The sequence below is a fragment of the Chelonia mydas genome, chromosome 8, assembly GCF_015237465.2.
Source record: "Chelonia mydas isolate rCheMyd1 chromosome 8, rCheMyd1.pri.v2, whole genome shotgun sequence".
In the NCBI taxonomy this organism is placed as follows: Eukaryota; Metazoa; Chordata; order Testudines; family Cheloniidae; genus Chelonia; species Chelonia mydas.
Window position 1 is genome coordinate 99,865,551 of NC_057854.1, and position 21,167 is coordinate 99,886,717.

The 21,167-nt window shown below is 43.0% G+C and overlaps 1 protein-coding gene across 4 annotated transcripts; it reads left to right on the plus strand.

The window, feature by feature from the left end:
- Positions 1–1,797: 1,797 nt before the first annotated feature.
- On the plus strand, positions 1,798–19,958 carry TAL1 (TAL bHLH transcription factor 1, erythroid differentiation factor). Of its 4 annotated transcripts, none has more exons than XM_007061595.4 (4): positions 1,798–1,957; positions 7,878–8,297; positions 9,675–9,766; positions 16,609–19,958. In XM_007061595.4, exons 1-4 carry the CDS (start codon positions 1,944–1,946, stop codon positions 17,025–17,027), a joined length of 945 nt encoding a protein of 314 aa, XP_007061657.2. In that variant the 5' UTR covers positions 1,798–1,943; the 3' UTR covers positions 17,028–19,958. The 4 variants fall into 4 exon arrangements, with proteins under 4 accessions (XP_007061657.2, XP_037762916.1, XP_043377257.1 ...); XM_043521322.1 differs by lacking the exon at positions 1,798–1,957 and adding an exon at positions 4,150–4,472; XM_043521321.1 differs by lacking the exon at positions 1,798–1,957 and adding an exon at positions 6,812–7,307.
- The last annotated feature ends 1,209 nt before the right edge of the window (positions 19,959–21,167 follow it).

Below are 21,167 nucleotides of genomic sequence, written 5' to 3' on the forward strand. Positions count from 1 at the left end.
GGCGAAAGGACCAGGATTCTGGGGGCTTTAAGTGGCCCCGTGTCCTCGGAAGCCTTTGTTCTGAAAGGCCCCGGGTACTGTGGGTGCAGCCTAAGGCCCGCTCTGCCTGGCGCCATTGACGAGGCTGGCTGCAGGGTGGGGTCCCTTGCAAACAGCCAGGACTGGGCAGCGGAAGGTAGCCAGGTAGCCGCATATGGGTAAGAGAGAGAAAATGAAAGCTGATTTTTTTCCCCCCCCACAACTGCCGGCGAAACCCAGGCAGCCTCTACCTAGGGTGATCCAGCACAGAGACCTTAATCACCACCTATCCCCTCCCTCGTGCCTTTGCTGATCAACCAGAAAACCCCGGAGACACACGCGGCCAGCAACATTGTTCCAACGGGAGAAAATAAATGAATCAACGTTGGGGTTTTAGTCTCCCAACACTACACGGTCTCTTTCGCAGTCATTTCCCTGAAGGTTGCTTGGCCATTCCGCAATTGTAAAAGGTACCACGTGTGCAACCAAAGCACGATATAATAATGAACCAACCAGGGTGGCCTCACAGAGTGTATTTGATTGAGTTATTCACCTAGTTATTTCTTGGTTTGGTGTGTGTATTTGTGTGTCACGCTCAGTATGGTAATGGTGATTGTTTTATTAGTCTGGTTCATTAGCGTTGGTGTGGGACCTATGCCTGTGGGCTTGTCTTCGCTACATTTTAATACTTAAAGTGAATAGATCGGCATTTCAATCGAGGTATTTAGCACGTTTGTAAAAGTTAGTGTGGACCCTTCCCCCACACGACGGATTCAGATTTATTTTTTACCCTGTGTTAATCCCCTTGATACAGCGCACATTGGACGGTTTAGAATTTAACAAGCCAACGTATTTCTCAATGCTAGGGAAAAATACCCCCCAAATCCCTGCTGCACTCCAGCTTTCAAGGACAGGGATCATTTTTCACCTGATCTTCGATTTTGTAAAATTGCACTAACTTGCTATCTTGGCAGATCATTCTCTGTCAGTCATGTCTTATAGTTTTAAATAATAAGACTGTCTTCCTCCCCCAGTCCCTTCCACCACACGTTTCACAGCCCAGCTATATTGACCGAGCACGATCCGAGATGCTTTTGTGTTTTCCCAGTTTCAAGCTGATTATTTTCGAGGACTTACCTTTTATTTCTCTCACACACCCCTTCCCCACGATAAATCCCCGAGCCCCACATGGATTGCAGAGTTTTTTACCACCCCCTCCTAAACCTGATCAGATTAAATTAAAACTAGAGATCCCCCCCCCCCCTCATTTATGCCTGCAGTGAAGAAATATGGGGGGTGGGGGGGGAATCTTGCTTAAATGTTCCCTGTCAATTTGCTTTATTTACCCTATTGTCCTAGACAGCCCCCCTCCTCTCTCAATATCTCCAGCAATTTATTTTGGCTCATTAAATTTAATTAAGAACTGAGTAGGTGTTCCATATTTAATCAAAAAAATGCAGGGGCATAATAACCTCCAAGAGGACTAAAATAAAGAATTGCTATTCAAATGTGGGCAGTCATGGTGCATTTTTTATTACTCTTTTCTACAGTGTCTTTTTAAGAGCATCTAAGCACACACACACAGCAAAAGCTATAAGGCATGCATTCCAAAGTTATTCCTATGCATATCCCTGCAATAAGTTCCCGCTTTCCTTCGATAAAATTGCCAAATAATAATGAATCATTTCATAAATAATGGGTTTAGAAGCTTATCAGGGCAGGCGGGCCATTGCTGGGGCTTTATCTCTGTTGGCCACATTGCTCTAGTGTTCCGTTCTCCATACTAAATAGGAAACTGGACGTGATGTGGAATTAGATCCTGCTCCAGTGAACTACCAGCACTACCGTAAGAGAGAGAGAGGAAGGAAAAAAATATACTTAGCAGCAATGAATAGGCCACAAAATGGCTCCACTCACTTTTACCAATGAAAAGCAAATGGTGAGTATAGAGATCTATGTACACATAAAGGGGAAAGCGTTGTATTTTTTGCGCATTGTTTCCAGGGCTTCCTTTTGGGGAGAGCGCGAGCAGTTTCCCGTTTGTTGCGCAATCTGGGAAAACGCGCAACAAAAATTAAAACCAATTCTCCGTTGTTCAGTGGGGGGGAGGCGCGGGGGAGGGGACGGCTCTTTTTCTTTTGGGGAAATTTCGTTGAGCAAACTGATCCCAAAAGCAGCCGGATATTTGATGCTGCAGAGAGAAGGCAGGATTAACAACCCTTTCTTCGGGGCAGATGCAGAAGCGGAGTATAAATATGGGTGTATAGGTCTGGGTAGGATTGGTTTTGTTCCTTTTAATCGGGATCTGGTTGCGCTATGGAGCCAGTTCGTCGGAAAGGCCCTGTTTGAATCTAGCTGGCCAGAAGCAACTCCAAAATAATGTTTTATTTCATTCTATTTTTGCTGTTGTAGCTGTTCCTGGAGGGAAATGAACTAATACTTGGATTAATGGGTACAAATTTCCCGTCAGATCCACAGTTTTAAACAAAGAATCTAGGACAGGGGTTAGGACCAGCACAAATTACGTAGGAAGAGTGGAATTTAAGACATTAAAATTATAGGATTCACACACACACACACCCATGTTATTCTAGTAACAACTTCGATCCGAAAGAAGCAAATTCAATCCGATTCTCTGTTGCTGTTTTAAAAGTGTGAAATATTATGAAGGCAAAGAGGGAAATCGGTTGGGGAGGGTTACTTATTTATCTTTCTACGGAAAATGAAACGATTATTATTTTTCTGCGATTGCATTTGAATAGGCTCGGGAAATGTGTGTGTGTGTGTGGGGGGGTTTGCAGAAAAATGCTCTGTGAAATGATCAGAAAAGAGAGCGCTTTGGCTAATGGCTTGTTGATAATTTTCTGTGTGTTTAGCTGTTACTTTGCCTTGTGTGTCCGTGAAGGGGAAAGGAAGGATGTGTTTAAAATTGCCGATTCTTTCTTGTTTTATTGTATTATGGCTTAACTCGTTGAAAGCGATCCCAAAAGGAAATATTTCCACTCCGCAATTTTAGAGAGAGAGAGATGTGGAATGGACAGACGTATTAGGCAGAGATATCGACACAGGTAGTTTATATCTCCTTTAGGGTTACGTCCCTTAAGCAGTCACAAATACGGGATTTTAAAAAAATCATACTGATTCATAATGAATGTTATGCTGAAGGAGGGAAACATTTCTATTGTGTGGGTCGGACTGGAAATAACAGATGTTGAGGATGGGATTCCATCTTAAACTTTCAGTGAGAAATTCGGACAAAGACTGTACTAGATACAAGCTTCAACCTGTGTATTCATCTCCGACTGGCTTTTAGATTTAATTTTTAGGCCCTGCACTTTTAATAGCATGTCTGCAAACCTGCAGGCATCAGTTTGAGAAATGCCAGCTGAAAACAAACACCCTGTTTTCAGCTCTAGTCCGGTAATACAAATAAATCGTTTGTTTTATTTCGACCTATATGTGTGATGGGATATATGGAGAGAGAAATCTTTACGTTATATATCTATATTAGTAAGGGGTTTGCATCCATGTTAAACCCCTTTATTAATAGAAATATATGAATATGAAGAACAAGATATTTACATATATTATAAATTTGTTATATATATATAATTAAAACAAATAAAGTATTTATAAACGTTTATAATTATATATACATACACACACATATAGTATATATTTAACGTTTTTAAATAAGTTTATAATTATATATCTATATATTATATGTGTGTGTATATATATAATTGTAAACGTTTATAAATACTTTATTTGTTTTAATTATGTATATATAACAAATTTATAATATATGTAATATATATGTAAATATATATATAATTTAATTAAAGGGAATAAATATAGTGTACATAGATAGGGTGTGTTTCTGTCTATATACCCTATTAATAATATAAACACCCTTATATACATTGAAACTAAACAATATAGATTTTTAATGTGATATCCAAATTCTAAGCCCAATTTACGCATGAGGGGGGTTATATTTGGGTCCAGTCACCCCATCCGTTAGTTGTGATTGGCTGGGGGGGGGGGTGTACGGCGGGCATCCCTAGCCACACGCCTCTCTATCAGCGTTTGCTATCTTGATGTCGATCTCTCCGGCTCCAATGCGCAGTTGATCTAAAGGAACTGGGGCAAGAGATCTCCCCCCGCCCCCAGGAGTTATTATCTCGATATGGGTTTCCTTTCTCCTTGTCAAGTCCTAAGTATCCTAGAGGTGGGAGGCGAGAAGGCAGCCCTGAGCCGGAGAGATCTTTTGCTGGAACAGGACCCTGGAGGAGACAGATGTGAATGGTCGCTCACGATGCAATATCCCGACAGACCGTTAGAATCCTTCCCGGAGAGGTGGCTGGGAAAGGGCCAGCGCCCTGGGATTTTTTTCAGGTCTTCCCTACAAACGATCTGCTTAACTGAGCCCCGCAGGAGCCAAGGAAATTAAGGTTAGAAAGGCTGAGTCTGGGATCAGATCTGCTTTCGGCAAAGCACCGGGCCTCCTTTATTTACACCAGCCAGGAAATGAACAAACCAAACTTTGGGAGGAAACAAAATGGAAATAATAATTCCTCAGCGTTAAATGCGTTTCCTGTAACGATACATCCGTGTGTTTGATGGCAGATGAGACACTAACCCGCTCCTTGCCCAGCGGACGGCTCCTGTAGCCTGCCCGCCTGGGCTAATGGATAGAGAAGGCGCCTACAGATTGCTTTTTAAACAAGTGACTTCAAATGTACCGAACACATTTTGGATACGACCAGGTCCAGCTGCAGGACGTGGGTCGTTCGGCCCAAAGCCACGGGCCATTCTGCTTAAAACAAAAATCGACGGTATAATAGGTCCCCAAAATAGGAAACATCAAATTAACCCGATGCTGCTCTCCTTACTCAAGACTGGGCCCCGCACTAGACATTTGTTTTGCGATAATAAACTACTTCCCATTGCTAGTCACACTTGATAAGACTCCACATCTTGGTTACAGACAAAGCTAGTCGTTTGAAATGAATAGGAAATCTATCTAATCTATCTATCTTTCTATCTATCCATCCCCATACACACACTTCTATCTATCTATCTATCTATCTATCTATCTATCTATCTATCTATCTATCTATCTATCTATCTATCTATCTATCTATCTATCCCCACACACACACATCTATCTATCTATCTATCTATCTATCTATCTATCTATCTATCTATCTATCTATCTATCTATCTATCTATCTATCTTCTACTACGTTAATACAGAAACACTACATTCTTATATTTCTCAGCAAAACATTGCAATCATTGTATATAGATTAAGTATTACATTCTCCTCCTGCAACGTTATATATATATAATGTGTGTGTGTATAAAAATATACACACCCGGTATATATTTCTCAGCAAAGTCATGGTGATCACTATGTTGCACGAGTAGAATTTAATACTTCGACTACATCTCCCTGTGTAACAACATAATTACCACCATGACTTTGCTGAGAAATATACACGTGATGTGTGTGTATAGCAGAATGCCAGGGTTCCGTGTTAAAGCAATAAAATGTCATACAATGTTTATAGCAAAGTACGATAGTATAATGCTGTATTATTTGTATATAAAATTATTGTAATGCAATATAATCACCACACTGGCCCTGCATTTTATAGTGTAATCATTTTTATATATTTCTTCTTCTTAGTTAATCATTCTTTGATTAAGAAAAGGAGGACTTGTGGCACCACAGAGACTAACCAATTTATTTGAGCATAAGCTTTCGTGCGCTACAGCTCACTTCATCGGATGTAGCTCACGAAAGCTTATGCTCACATAAATTGGTTAGTCTCTAAGGTGCCACAAGTCCTCCTTTTCTTTTTGCGAATACAGACTAACAGGGCTGCTCCTCTGAAACCGTTTTATTCAGTTTTATGCATCCGATGAAGTGAGCTGTAGCTCACGAAAGCTTATGCTCAAATAAATTGGTTAGTCTCTAAGGTGCCACAAGTCCTCCTTTTCTTTTTACTCTGAAACCATTCTTTGATTAGTTAATTTATTATAGGATTGCCTATTAGCGTTGTCTTGTAAGATCTGAAGTGCAGTTGACCTGGGGTAAGTGACCGCTCCTTTGCCACTGGGAGTAACCTGATTTATAGTGTAACCATAAAATGATTACACTATAAAATGCAGGGCCAGTGTGGCGATTATATTGCATTACAATAATTTTATACACAAATATATAGCATTATATTTATATATATATATATATAAATATATTTACATTATATATATATATAATATAGTATACACACATATATGCAAAAACTACTATCCAGTGTTTCAGAGGAGCAGCCGTGTTAGTCTGTATTCGCAAAAAGAAAAGGAGGACTAAACTGGTTAGTCTCTAAGGTGCCACTAGTCCTCCTTTTCTTTCTGCTATCCAGTGTGTGTATGTGTCCAGAGAGAAATATAATGCCCCTTTGAACAGTTCTCGAATTGGAATGTTAAAACATAGACTCGTTATTTCTCGCTCTTTATAGCTGGTAGCCATGATAAATTCATCTTCAAATCAATAGTTTCCACGAAGGGTGGTTGAGTTCAAAAGTGTAACCTGCGGTAGCAACAAAACGGCGTTTCCGTTGGAAATCTCGCCAATAAACACCTGTTTAGCCCTGTCCTTTTGTCAACATTAGCCGTAATAAAAAGAAAAATCCGAAGCTCTTGGTTTACCCTTCGATAAAAATGTTCTATTCTTTAAACACCATCACGCCCACGTCTTCAGACCCTGGAGTTTATTCTCTTTATCTGGGCTGCAAAAAAATTAATGGGAAAGAAACTGATTCCAGCCCTGGCTAAGTCACCTGCCGGTGGAACAGCAAATGCTGGATCAAGGAGAAGATTAAATGTGAGGCTTAAATAGGCAACAGAGAGATATTAAGCTAAGGCGAATGGTGAAACAAATAGTGATCCCTGGGCTTCGGGGGATTGCACCAAGCCCATCTCTTGGCCACACCTGGCTCCGGTGAACCCTCATCTTTTTAAATACTGGGTGAAATCCTGGCCCCACGGAGATCCAGGGGACTTTTGCCATTGACTGTAATGGGGCCAGGATTTCAACTCTCGTCCTGCACTGGTGGAGAAGCCACCAAGGCAGGATTGTGCGCCGGCGCTTCAGTACAAATAGCTAAGCTCGCCCCTCTTCTGGCACAAAGCATCGTTTGGCTAATTCTCCTGCTAATAAATCATTGCAGCGGGATTCTGGCTCCCAGGCCGGGACAATGGGCTCCTTCGCTGCGGAGGTGTGTTTGCCTGGACGCTGCTGTCAAACTAGCAACATCTGTCACCGTCACCTCTTCTCTGTTCCTTTTTTCCTTCACCCCCTTTGCCTTCACCTCTCTCTTTTTCCCCCTCTTCCCCCCTCTTCTTTCTTTCTTTCTTTCTTTCTTTCTTTCTTTCTTTCCCTCCCCCACTTTTCTTCTTCTTTCTTTCCATCCTTCCCGCAATCTTTCTTTCTTTCTTTCTTTCTTTCTTTCTTTCTTTCTTTCTTTCTTTCCCTCCCCCACTTTTCTTCTTCTTTCTTTCCATCCTTCCCGCAATCTTTCTTTCTTTCTTTCTTTCTTTCTTTCTTTCCATCCTTCCTCCAATTTCTTTCTTTCTTTCTTTCTTTCTTTCTTTCTTTCTTTCTTTCTTTCTTTCTTTCTTTCCATCCTTCCCCCAGTTTCTTTCTTTCTTTCTTTCTTTCTTTCTTTCTTTCTTTCTTTCTTTCTTTCTTTCTTTCCCTCCCACCCCCCCGCTGGACAGTCGGTCTGTCTCGCAGGGGTGCCCTCGGCCCCCCCCACCCCGCTCACCTCCTCTCCTCTCTCCCCCAGGACGATGGAGAGGCCGCCGGCGGAGCTGCCCCGCAGTGACCCGCGGGATGCCCGGCCCCCCCAGCCGCACGATCCGGGAGCGGAAGGCACGAGCGAGCCGGAGAGCAGCCGCGGGGGGATGGAGGTCCCAGGAGAGCCCCAGCTGCTGCTCAATGGGGTTTCCAAGGAGACCGGCCGGCCCTCCCCCGGGCCCCCCGCCGCCGCCGTGCCGGTGATCGAGCTGGTGCGCAGGGACATAAAAGGCCGCGAGGCGCCCGGCGAGACGATGCAGAGAGCTCCGGGCGCCGAGCCGTGCAGAGCCCCGGCCGAGGCCGCCTGCGACGCCCGCATGGTGCAGCTGAGCCCCACGGCGCTTCCCCTGCCGGCGGCCGGCCGAGCCATGCTCTACAACATCGGCCAGCCGCTGGGCACCATCAACAGGTCCGTGCCCTGCCCGCCGCCTCCTGCCCGATCTCCCCGCCCGCCTGTCTGCCCCTCGCTCCGGCTGTCTGTCTGTCTGTCTGTCTGTCTCTGTCTCCGGGAGGCTGTCCGTCTTCTTCTGTCTGTCTGTCTCCCCACTCAGCGCCCTACAGCAGCACCCACGCCCTGTCCTATCCTGAGATGAAGCCTTTAGTACCGTTTCTGCAGAAAACTGCTGGATTGTTTCTCCTCTTGTGTCTCTCCGACCTCTCTCTGTCTTCCTGTCCTGCACGTGTCTGTCTGTCTGTCTATCTATCTATCTATCTATCTATCTATCCGAAGTTCATAAGGACAGGAGATTGTCTGGCAAAGGAACCTTTCTCTGTCTGGGGATGTAATTCTTGTGCCTGGATAATTGTGGGAGAGTTTGGATGCATGTAATTTTGCAAAGCAAAACATCTATTGTAGCCCTTGGAACAAGGGTAATTATATATATAGATATAGATATAATATTACATTTTAATATGATTTTAATGTATGCGATATTATATATATATATTGCATACATTAAAATCATATTAAAATGTAATATTTTAAATGCAAAGGTGTAAATGTAGCCAATGCCATATTTATCTAGTGGGCAAGTTTTTTGTTTCCTTGAAAAAATCTCTCAGCTGTATGCACTGGGCGAGATGTGTGTGACCCTACAAATAATCATGACAGTGGGAAGGAATTGCTTCAGAATATGCATTGTATGTAGTGTGTATAAATAAATATGCCTACACCATGCAATGCACTTACATCGTACCATTCAATTCCATTTTCTCTCATTCAATACAAATTAATAGTAGTTCAGCATATGCGTGTTATAAATCATCTAGAGAAACCTGTTCTAGAGATCAGGTAGCCTCCTGTCTTAAAAGACTTGCCAGAAAATACACATGCCTGTATTAGAATTATATCACATTGATTGGAGGACCTACAAATTTTTATCCTGGTCACTTAAGACCGATGTCTGTTATGCTGTATATGTAAATGTATGTATAATTTGTGTATACATGCTTGTGTGTGTGTGTGTGTGTGTTTTATTTATGTACTCTCACACATGCCTACTTATATCCTCAACTGGTATCAGCTGACATAGCTCGATAGATTTCAAAGTCCCTTTGATGTCAGTGGAGCGACGCTGATTTACACCAGCTGAGGATCTGGCCTATAATATCGAATAGTTCTTCTTCAGGTGGCCGCTGCACAGGTGCCCAAGGTGCTCCCCACGAGTGGGAATGTGCAGCGTTCATCTCGAAGAACCCCGGCGACCAGTGAGTACCCTTCATGAAGTGTGTCTGTGTGTTTTCCTCCTCGTTTTTTTCTGACCTTCCCTTTGCACCTTGTTTGCAGTGGGTTTTTTGGAGAGCCAGACACCTTCTCAATCTACAACAACAATAGAATGAAAAGAAGATCGTCTCCTTATGAAGTGGAGATCAGTGACGGTGAGAATCTTTTCTTCTTCCCCTGATGGTGTATATCAAGTGCAAAGGGATTTAGCTGGTGCTTAATGTCCCATCCCATTCCCCCCCCCTGCCTCCGCCGCTCCTTGGTGACATGGGAAGGTTGCTTAGACCAGCATGTGTTGGGGTAAAATACAAAGCAATAAAAGGATGAGGTTACATCACTCCTACTGGCTGATAGCTTGCTTCTGTCCTGGTCTTGACTCCTGGATAGTGGAGCCAATATCTCCTACTCCATCTGGTAACCAGTCTGATAATGAACGACTTCATAATATTACCCCAGTTCAGCAAGGCACTCTAGCAGGTGTTTAATTCCATCCCTATTCTGCAAACCACTTAGCACTTGTTTAAGGCTATGTCTACAGAGCCCATGCTGGCGTAGCCCCCTAGTGTAGATACAGTGTACAAGACAGAAGGAGTTTTTCTGCCAGGGTAGGAACGCCACCTCCCTGAAAAACGTTAGCTATGCTGACAGAAGTGGTCCTCTATCAGCATAGCTGCACCCACACTGGGGGTTTTAACAACATGGCTACGTTGGCTAGGAACGTGGTTTTTTCACACCCTGACTGACATAGCTATGCCAGTATAAGCGTTAAGTGTAGACCAGGCCTAAGTTCCATTGGAGTGAGAGAGACTTATATACATGCTTGAGTGCTTTGCTGAACTGGGGCCACTCTTCTGATGTGCCGTAATTGCAAAGACAGTTCAGAAAGTCACCAGATAGAGGTTTGCCTTCTGCCAGAAGCCCTGAAGCAGAGTTGCCCTTTGAAAGTGACCAGTTCTGCTTCCAGACTGATGGCCCAGAGTTTATAACGTATTTTTAAAAATCTTTCAAAGTACGGAAGGAATTAAAAAGCCTAGGATATTATCTCACTACCTACCCCTGTGCATTGGTTTCAGTGGGAGTGCCTGTGTGAGTAAACACTCCATAGGAGTATATGTTTTCAGTCAAAGGTCCTTAGTTTTTAAATCAAAGCCTAAAGCTCTCCACAGTGACAGATGGCTATATAAATGAGATGAAATGATAAAAAGAAAATACATTTTAAATGATAAAACATTGAAATCCACAAAAGCCAGAAAATTCAGTTCCCTTCATTTGTCTTTCTTTTTAGCTAACCTATCTATCTAATCTGTCCAGATAAAACCCCAGTCCTCCACACTTCAAAAGAAAATTGTGAAGCTAACATAATGCTTGCAAAACATCACTCCAGTTTCACTGCATTTATGTGATACCCTTTCCCTCCATCCTCTGTCTGTTTGTCCATTTCTATTGTGAGCTGATTGGGGCAGGGACTCTCTCTCACCATGTGTCTACACAGCACCTAGCAGAATGGGGTCCTTATCTTGGTTGGGGCCTTTAGGTTCTACCATAATATAAATAATAAGGCTGAAAAATAAAAACACAAGTGTGTATCAGTGTCATAGAGTCCGAGCAAGAGTTTTAACCTTCCCGCTGAGTTTACTTGTTTTTAGCTTAGATGTTAAGTTTTACTTATATATAATACACCCAATAACTGTTTAGATGACATATATAAATGCAGGACATATATAAATGTATTTGAAAGAAAACTGAATATGTATTTACTAGATAATGTATTAGGTATATTCACTGGGCCTGATCCTGTGTATCCCAAATTAATTGATTAAGTATTTGCAGGATCAGGCCTTTGAACTAGGATAGTTTTGTGGGCGTGTATCTCAGGGAGCAGACTAGGACCCTGAGCCTGCAAACACTTATGCATGTGAATAACCTTAAAGTTACATGGGTGAGTGTTTGCAGGCCCAGAGGGCCTGCTCCAAAGCCCACTGAAGTCAGTGGAAAGATCCCAAGGGGTTTTGGATCAAATTTATATTTAGCAAGTCAGGTAAATAGGGCAAAAGTGTGCCCCTAGACATGAACAGGCAACTTCCACTGATGTCAATGGTTCCTGTGTGAACATATTTGGATCATTATTAGGGATTTTACTAATCCGGACTGCCGCTGATACAAGAAAGTGTAATGTCTTCAGAACGGTTATGGTTTGTCTGTCAAGGAGTATTTCATATCTGACAAGATTTGCAACATGGGGCATTTGGGGAAAAAACCAGAGACATTAAACTAGGAGAGCTCTTTGGGAGATAGAATGGCAAAATAGGCCTGGACTAGTTCTCCTACATAGGGGCAGTGTAGGTATGCAAATTTCAGTTTTTGGATCAATGGCAGCTCTTAAGCCTGCCCGTCAGTTCGATTTATGATCAAACCAGAATGAGCAGGCGGAGAATTGGCATTCACAGGGGCAGGGGACTGGACAGCGCATAAGTAAGATACAGAAATGACCAGTATGGTGGCCATTTTTAGGCCTTTCAGTTGCTTCCTCTGCCAACCACAATAGTGGCTTAATTTAGCATGTTTAAAACCTGCACTTAGAAGAAACTGATAGCAGAAGGGCCAGTCACTGACCCAGAAATATGTCTGAAGATTCTAAGAAAACAATATATATTGCAACCAGAGTCTCAGTAGCTCCTGATGTCATCTGGGCAGATTCTTCACTGTCTCCCCCGCCTGCAGCACCCACTCCTCTCAGCTTATTGGATCATGAATAACAAACCAACTGGCTTGATGGCTTTCTCCCAACTGGCAGGGTTCAGCTCTGAACTGAGCAAGCTGAGCTGCTTCAGAGAGGAACAGTTGTAAAGCCCCAAAAGTGACTCCAATCAAAACCCCTTTTCATGAAAATGTTTTGTCGCAGTGTTACAAAATTTTTTTTTGAAAACTGATTGCAAAAAAATTCTGTCGGGATTTTGAAAAATTTCTACCAGTTCTCTTTTTGATTTGTATTATATTTAACAAATTATGTAGAAAACCCGATTCAATCTTCTGGTTTAATTACTGGACAAATTTCATTTAGAAGAATACCTCAGTTTTTCACGACCTATCCACAAAGCATCCTGTGTTATCCATCACTTCAAATCTTTAAATCAAGAGAGGATGGCTGTTTTTCTAAAAGATACCTTTCTTCAGTTCAACCATAGTTACTGGGTTTGATGCAGGAATCAGGAGATGAAATTCTACACCTGCATTGGGTCTGATGTCAGTGCAGGAATCGGGGTGAAATTCTATGGTCTGCGTTATGCTTGATGTCATCTTAGATGATCACAGCATTTTAAAAAATTTATGAATGGATTCCTTAGGGGCACCAGCCCCCCAGTGAACTCAGTGGGTATTCTGTGCATGCAAGATTGCACTGTTGGTATTTTAAATTTTTTTTAGGCTAGTGATCTCTAATATTTTCCCACTCAAATTCAAAAGCAGCAAAAGAGATTTTGTAAAATTAAACAAAACCCTCTCTGCATGAGAATCTGATTTCCATGTTTCTTGATTTTTTTTTAAGCTTAGAGGAGTATGTTTGAGTCTTGGAATTGGGCTTTATAACAGGAGCACAGAGGTTATGTCTACACTGCATTGTAAACCTAGGTCTGTGGGACCTGCTCTTGTGCACTTGGTGTTTCCAAGCCCATGCTGGAGTGTCCACACTGCATTGTAATCCTGGGTTTGCAATTGCTGGACCTGGGTCTCACAGCTGTGCTAGGGCACACATTCTGCAAGGTCTGCAGCTTGACTTGCGTCCACACTGCAAAATGATAAGGCTTGGACCTGAGTCCCAGCAGGACTCGGGCTCTGACCCACCCCCCTAGCAGGGTCCTAGGACCCAGCTTCTGAGTGCTTGCTGACCCGAGTCAGACGCATTTGCATGTGGATGGAAAAGGGGCGTGGGCTCAAACCTGAGTCAGAGCCTGGGCTTAATGTGCAGTGTAAACATACCCGGAGAGATCTTTAATGATAGGCTAGCAGTGCAAATAGCTCTACTGTTGTCATTACTCGTGTTGTGGAATTGCCTGGATGCCCCACTTAGCACTGGGGACTCTGAGTTCAGGGTGCTGTACAAATCCAGTGTAAGAAATAGCCCCTGGCTTTAAGATCTTACAACTGCATTTGAATGCTCAGTTATGGTGCTCTTTGGGAGTGAAAGAATGGCCTCATGGCTTAGGGACTTGACTGGGATTGTGAAGATGGGGGTTCTAGTCCTGGCTCTGCCAGCAACTCCCATTGTGACCTTGGGCAGGTCACTTTCATCTCTCTGAGCCTCTTGTTCCCATCTATAAAATGGGGAGGAGAGTGCTTCTGACCTTACAGGGCAATCATGAGAGTAAATTCATTCATTCATGCTTAGATGCTGCAGGGATGGGGCTCCAATAACTCACCAGATAGCTAGATCCCCAAAGGAAACTGAAAGTTGCAGAATAAAATTTTTACTTAATCATGGTGATTCTTGCTCTCATGCACAGGGTTGAACTGATCACCAGATCTGGGGTCGGGAAGGACATTTTCCCCCCACGGCGCATTGGCAGACACGTTGGCTTTTTCGCCTTCCTCTGGAGCATTGAGCAGGGATCATCTGTTAGGATCAGGTGGGCGTATCCCACACGATCAGTTTCCTGCATATGCAGGGGAGGGGGGAATCTGGGGTGGGCAGTGGTGGACCTCAGTCCTTCCCATTTTCTGTGGTTGTTCTTGTTGTTATTTTGGGTGGATTTATTTTTAACGGTGGAGAGGGGAAAGGGACTATTGTGCATTGGAACTGTGCAGCTCCTGGTAATGTGAGTGGGATGTGTCTGTTGCTTATACGTGGCTGATTTGGTTTGGAGGGGACAGTAGCTTGAATCTGTCGCAGCAATGACTGTGGTTGCTTAGAAGTGTTTCCAGTTGCAAAGCCCATGGAATGGATTTTTCTCGCAACACATCATGTGTCAGTGTTTTCTTTTCCCCAGCCAGCATTTCATTTCCTAGCGTTTGGGATTTCTGTCTTCTCTGATCTTGAGGGTGGATTTATCAGGAGGCAGCCGCATTGTACTAGTATGTTGCAACAATATTATAAGCGAGCTTCAGAGCACGTGGTCTATTATCCATTTGCTATAGCTGAACTCCCCACCCAAGGAGTCCAAGTGTATGTTAACAACCAAAACACGCCCAGTGGTTTGGTTGGGGGAGAGGGATAGCTCAGTGGTTTGAACATTGGCCTGCTAAACCCAGGGTTGTGAGCTCAATCGTTGAGGGGGCCATTTGGGATCTGGGGCAAAAACTGGGGCTTGGTCCTGCTTTGAGCAGGGGGTTGGACTAGATGACCTGAGGTCCCTTCCAACCCTGATATTCTATGATTCTATGATTAAGTGGGCACAGGGCTAGAGCCAAAGCATTCCACGGGTGGGCACAAATATTGGGTGATGATGGAACACTGGACCATCTAAACAACTGACCACAGGCAGGTGCATGTTGGTCAGTGACTTATTCCCACCATGATGCAGTAATCAGACAAGGGGTTTCAGAATGTAAGAGTATAGCGTGTGGTCATGTGCTGTACAAGGCCATGTGATCTGTCATTCAATGTCACCCCCGTAGATATTATAGCTACATTGGCCCTTGGTTTGTGCTTTTCCAGGCATGCACAATGTCTCTCATCTTTATAGTGGTTTTTGCCATGGCAACCCTTCCAGAGGCTCGTGAGGTCTCCTGCTAGGGCCCTTCAATAACAATTTATGCAAAGCAAAATATATAGTAATAATAATATACTCTGTGAGTCCTATTTGGATAGATATTGCACTGTCCAATAGTTGGAATGAGTACCCGCTTGTACATACTTCCACTGGTCCAGGGAAATGGGATTCTGAGATTGCACTCCAACCTGGATCTTATGCATGGCAGGACCTGCTCATAAATCCTTCCTCTCCATGCGTACAACCCCACACCAGTAGGCGTTATGATCACACATGGAAAGGAGAAGACACAGTCAATGTTGGTATCTATCTGGTCTTCCAGGACGTCACCTGTTTTACCTCAACACATTCATTCTAAAACTGGCCATGGGGTAAAACTCTAGCAATTTTAAATGGACTTCACTGCTTGCCCGGCTAAATTAACATCAGTATTTTGTTGTCGTTTCCCCTCCTACAAAAATAAATCAAAATAGAATCAGGTTGAGGGTATCTACAGGACAGGAAAAGCATGGTCAACCACAGCATCATTGTCAGGCTCTCCAGCTGCTCTGCCAACATTCCACAATGCTGACCTGAAGAGACAGCTTCTAAAGCTGATAGGGCAGTTCTGGGATGATTTGATTCCTGGTCTCCATTCAGAATTCCAACAAAGGCACTCATTTTTGTTTGGTTGGTTTTGGTGTTGGGTTTCTTTTTTCGGGGGTGGGGGGCTGGTTTTGTAATGTGGCTACCTGTTCCCAAGGAATTGGGCTGAGTACCAGCAACTCATTTCACATAGGCCATCCAATGGACACGTAACAGCTTTAAGCTCCCTACCAGCTTTGGGTTTGTATCAAATAGATGATTTAGACGAGTATCTGCATCCTGACCATAGAACCACTAAAACCTCTGCTCTCTCACGTTGTCTCTTGTCATATCTGTTCTGGCCAATGTTAAGAGAAGTTAATAGAGTATAAAATATAAGGCAGTTGCATGAGCTAACCTTGTACAAGTCCTTTATCACTGGGATATGATGAAAACTTACAGCCTGCTAATCACATATATGGCCTAAGCTTTCAAACTTAGCTGACTTAAAGTTAGACGCCTAAATAGAAATGACCTGATTTTCAGCTCCCATTGGCTTGAACGGAAGTTGTGGCAGTTCTAAAAACCAGACCACTTCTGTTGAGATACCTACCTAGGGAAGTAGGTGCCTAAAGTTAGTCAGTCACATTGGGAAATTTTGACCATTAAGTGAAATGATAAATAATCTGTTTAATGTTACCCCTAATTATGCACTATTGTAATTTCAGGTCCCCATACAAAAGTGGTCCGCCGCATTTTTACCAATAGCCGGGAAAGGTGGCGACAACAGAATGTCAATGGTGCATTCGCAGAGCTTCGTAAACTCATTCCGACCCACCCACCTGACAAAAAACTGAGCAAGAATGAAATTTTACGTCTGGCTATGAAATACATCAACTTCCTGGCCAAACTGCTTAATGACCAGGAAGAAGAAGGAAACCAAAGGGGCAAAGTGAACAAAGACACTGGGATAGTCCAAGAGGATCTCCTGCAGGACATGTTGTCTCCAAACTCTAGCTGTGGAAGCTCTTTAGATGGAGCAGGGAGCCCGGATAGCTTCACAGAAGAACATGAAACATTAGATACAAAGCATACAAGGAGTCTCCATCACTCCATTCTTCCTGTAGAAGGCAATGCCCAGCGATGATGACCTTACAGATCCCTCCTAAAACACAGAGGGGAAAGTAAACCCTCAGTCTCTGGGTCTTGGAATTACACCCTATTTTCCCAACTCTACATCTCCAAAAAGAAAACAGGAACTTGAGCTCGTCAAGTTCTCACGCCAATATTTCTAAAGGTCACAATCCCTGAACTAAAATGACAGTGAGTTGATGGAGAACAAGACCAAATCAAGTGGACATTCAACATTTAGGTACTTGATCGGACGGAGACGAAAGTCATCTTATTGTACATATTGTTCATGGATGTAATGCTGGGTGGGGGGAGGGAACATTGCTGACACCTCTTCAATATCAAGTGATTTGATGATGGTCTCTTGAAGCAGAATAATCATGGATCAGAAACAGGCAGCAACTCCCTCTTTCACTGCCAATGGAAGCTACATGTCCCTTCCATTTGCATGTGGAACTTGGAAACGACCAAAATCTCTTAACAGTTCTGCAGCATCTCTCCAAACCATTCTGATGACGTATATGCAACTTGTCGGTGTGGAAGCTAGGGCAATGCCTTCTTGTTGGCCAAGAGCTTTTGACTGTACCTTTTTAAAGAGCTGAAAAATGCCTCCCGCTAAAGAACTATTACAAGGAACGAGACTTTTTTTTTTCAAAAAAGCCCAAAACCGTAGCCTAACTTTGGATTGTTTGAGGTGTTGTATTTATGATGTGGAATTACTTCTGTTTAATAACCGTCATGCAGTATCCACTGAATGAAAAGGTACATAGATGTTTTCTTCTCTCTTCCCTCCCAACTACTGTGCAATGGCTGAAATCGTGGCCCCGTTGAAGTCTATGGGTATCTCATCATTGGCTTCAGTGGGGACATGACGTCACCCAAGGATTACACATTTCAGTATGTGTGAGTGGGAATTTTCCTTGCAATCGTCATCCTGGTATTTTAGTTAAAAACAAAGGCAATGATGGAATAACAAATTGTGTGTGTGTGTGTAGAAGGGATATAAAAGAGATTTAATTATGTGCTTTGGATTGTTGGGTTTTACCCATCTGGAAAGGATGGTTATTTAACTCCTTCCCGCCCCCCGTCTGTTCATTAGCCCCCCGATTTGATCTTACCTCTTTGTCTACTTAAGACTTCCGCCGGAGCCTTGTCTGCACAAGGATGTGGATATCTCTAGAGTTCTCAGAAGCAAAGCAGTCAACCTGGGCTCTGAGACTCACAGCCGCGGTTTTGTTCTTGCTGTGTAGATTTACACTGAGAGTCAGTTCTATTAGTGACACATACAGCAATTCCCAGGCATGCAGACGTATTGTAGGTTGGTGGCCACGTACAACCAGATCACATTGAAACAGAAATTGTCCTCCATCTGGAGATGTCCACTAAAGGACACTTTAAAAAAAGCAGAGTACTTAAAAAACGTGGGCCAGATTCTCAGCTGGTGTAAACCAGGGTCATTCCACTGACTCCCATACTATGCCTGTTTACACAGACTGAGGAGCTAGGCCCTGCATATCCCATGAATAGCAGAACCTACACAGGACTCTCTCTTTTTCCCACTTGCTAATGATTGACAGAGCAATCGCACCAGAACAAACTATCTCATTATCCACTTGCTCGGCAGAGATTCAGAAAAATCCACATGATGCGAGAAAGCCCCATTCTTTGTAAGGGAAAATAATTAGAATGAGTACACTTTGTACAACCCTGTCTCTTATTTATTATAGGTGTTGAGGTACAAGGTAATGCAGAGACGTCCGTGTGTGAGCATTTAGAGCCATTAGTTTGCCTGTTGGAAAGCCAGGTTGACCCTATTTTTATTGTAGGGTACCGTCACTTCTTTTTTTTTATGCCCGTTTATGAGAATGGGTCGATACTATCTTGGAAGTAATATGAGCGAGGCTGGGTTCTCTCAGTGTTGTGTGTGGGAATATTAAGAGGGTGTACCACCTTGCTGTGAGTTCCCCATTGATATTTTAGGTAAATGGTCTCAGAATTCACCCCTATGCAGAGGGCCAGTACATTGCACCTATAAAGTCCTCAAATGGGGCTCAGGTGAGACTTACATTATGTGGGGCATTACAGGGTCAGTTTCACCGTCTGGTATTATCTAAAGGCCAGATCTTGCTCCAAAGGGAGGTGTCACTGACTTCAATGGGAATAGGGGCTAGACCTCAAAACTCAGACACTGGCAGGGGATGCGTTCTGTGATGGGGGGAAAACATAGGGGAGTAAGAAATTGGAACTTGAGCCTGAGAGATGCTGAGGACTCTCAGCTCCTGCAGGGGGCGCCCATCACTTTGCAAGATCCAGGGATCAGTAGTCTCTGGGGGAGGAGGGAGAGAAATTTTGTTACAAAGATAAAGTGTTATTACATTTTTAAAGGGATTGAAATAATAATGATATTTTACCCCTTTTTGGGCAGATATTCCAAGACAAGTCATTTAAAATGTTAGAAATCCCCCCCCCCTTTTTTTTCTGAAAGGAAGACAAAATGGTACAATTTATAACCCTTTTACAAAACACATATATTTGTAGCCTCCTAGCAGAATACAACTTAAGTATAGCTGAGGTATGTATAGTTGTACTTTAATTGTGATTTGAATGGTACATCTCCTATTTCTCCGGTTCTTCTTCTGCCTGCTCTATGTCTTGGTGTATATAACATCATCCCATTTATGTTTGGAATCAGCACTTTCGGTCAATGTTGTACTCTGTGATGAATTCTTTTCTTTTCTTTTTTTTAAATTCCTTTGGTTTCTGCATTTTTCTGCAGAAGTTAAGTAACCAGACCTGGTACCCTTATTATCTTTGTAAAGCCGATTAGGCAACCCACTGTGGATGTGCTATTTAGAAAACACATTTGTTGTAATGTGTGTGTATATATAAATATATATATATATAATGAATATATCGAGAATATTTCTAAATAAAGTTTTACAAATCAGCCTCTGCTCTTTTTTCTTAATGCTTGTCATTCAGTATTTTTTTCCCCTCCATTTTCAGGAGCTGTAACTGCAACCTGATGTCAGTGGGTGTTATAACTGATGATGGGAGTCAACTGCAGTCTCTTTAGCTCAAGCTGTAGGGAGTCCAGTACTGCCAACCTCAAGCATGAGTGTAGCTTTAAAAAAATAAAAGGCAAGATTGACTTAAAAATCATGAGATCCTTTTAACAATAATAAAACCTGTTCCTTTTCTCTGCCTTTTCCAGCTCTTCTCGGCAACCAGGAGGGCTAGAATTTCCCTTATTTTCAAAAATAAAAGCTGAGATTCTCTTGCCACCTCTTGATTCCAAGAGCTGGGGATTTAAGAAAAACACCGAACAGCATGAGACACACAAAAGTTGGCAACATGGAGACTCATGCGATTAGTTGTGGTGGTCATCATGCTACATTTAAGTGCAACATGTTGGACACTAGTGGCTCTGACACTGACCTGGGCTTGAGGAGATTTGGGTTCAAATCCCAGCTCTGTCATGTGCCTCCTGTGCCTCAGTTTCCCCATCAGGAACTAATGATACTGACTTTCTTTGTACTGTGCTTTGATATCTGAAGATGTAAAGTCCTATATAAGTTGTAGTTATTATTGTTCTATTTCCAACTTCCATGATTCAGCCAACTCCAATGATAAATATTTTGTGTCTCTTAGCATGAGCAGAGAAGGGGAGAAATCCTACACATAGAGAAAGAATTAAATTAAAAGCGAAAGAAAGAAGGATAATAGGAAGGGGGGAAGCTGTTAAGGGACCCCTCCTGTTTTAATGTGCTCATTTTGAACGTGTCCATTGTGATCGAGAGCAAATTAGCTGCGTTGCTTGACTGCTAAAAGTTCCCATGGGAGAAAAAAACTCCCCCTTCACATCTGTCTTCACCTCTTATTTATGAAACAAACTGACATTATTTTAACAATGGAGAAAATGGCGTTGCCGTCCTATTCTTGAGTCTCTGCGATGAGGGCTCAGTGGAGAGAACATAAGAAGGCCACACTGGGTCAGATCAAAGGTCCATCTAGCCCAGTCTCCTGTCTTCCGACAGTGGCCAATGCCAGGTGCCCCAGAGGGAATGAACAGAACAGGGAATCATCAAGTGATCCATCCCCTGTCGCTCATTCCCAGCTTCTGGCAAACAGAAGCTAGGGACACCACATCTGCCCA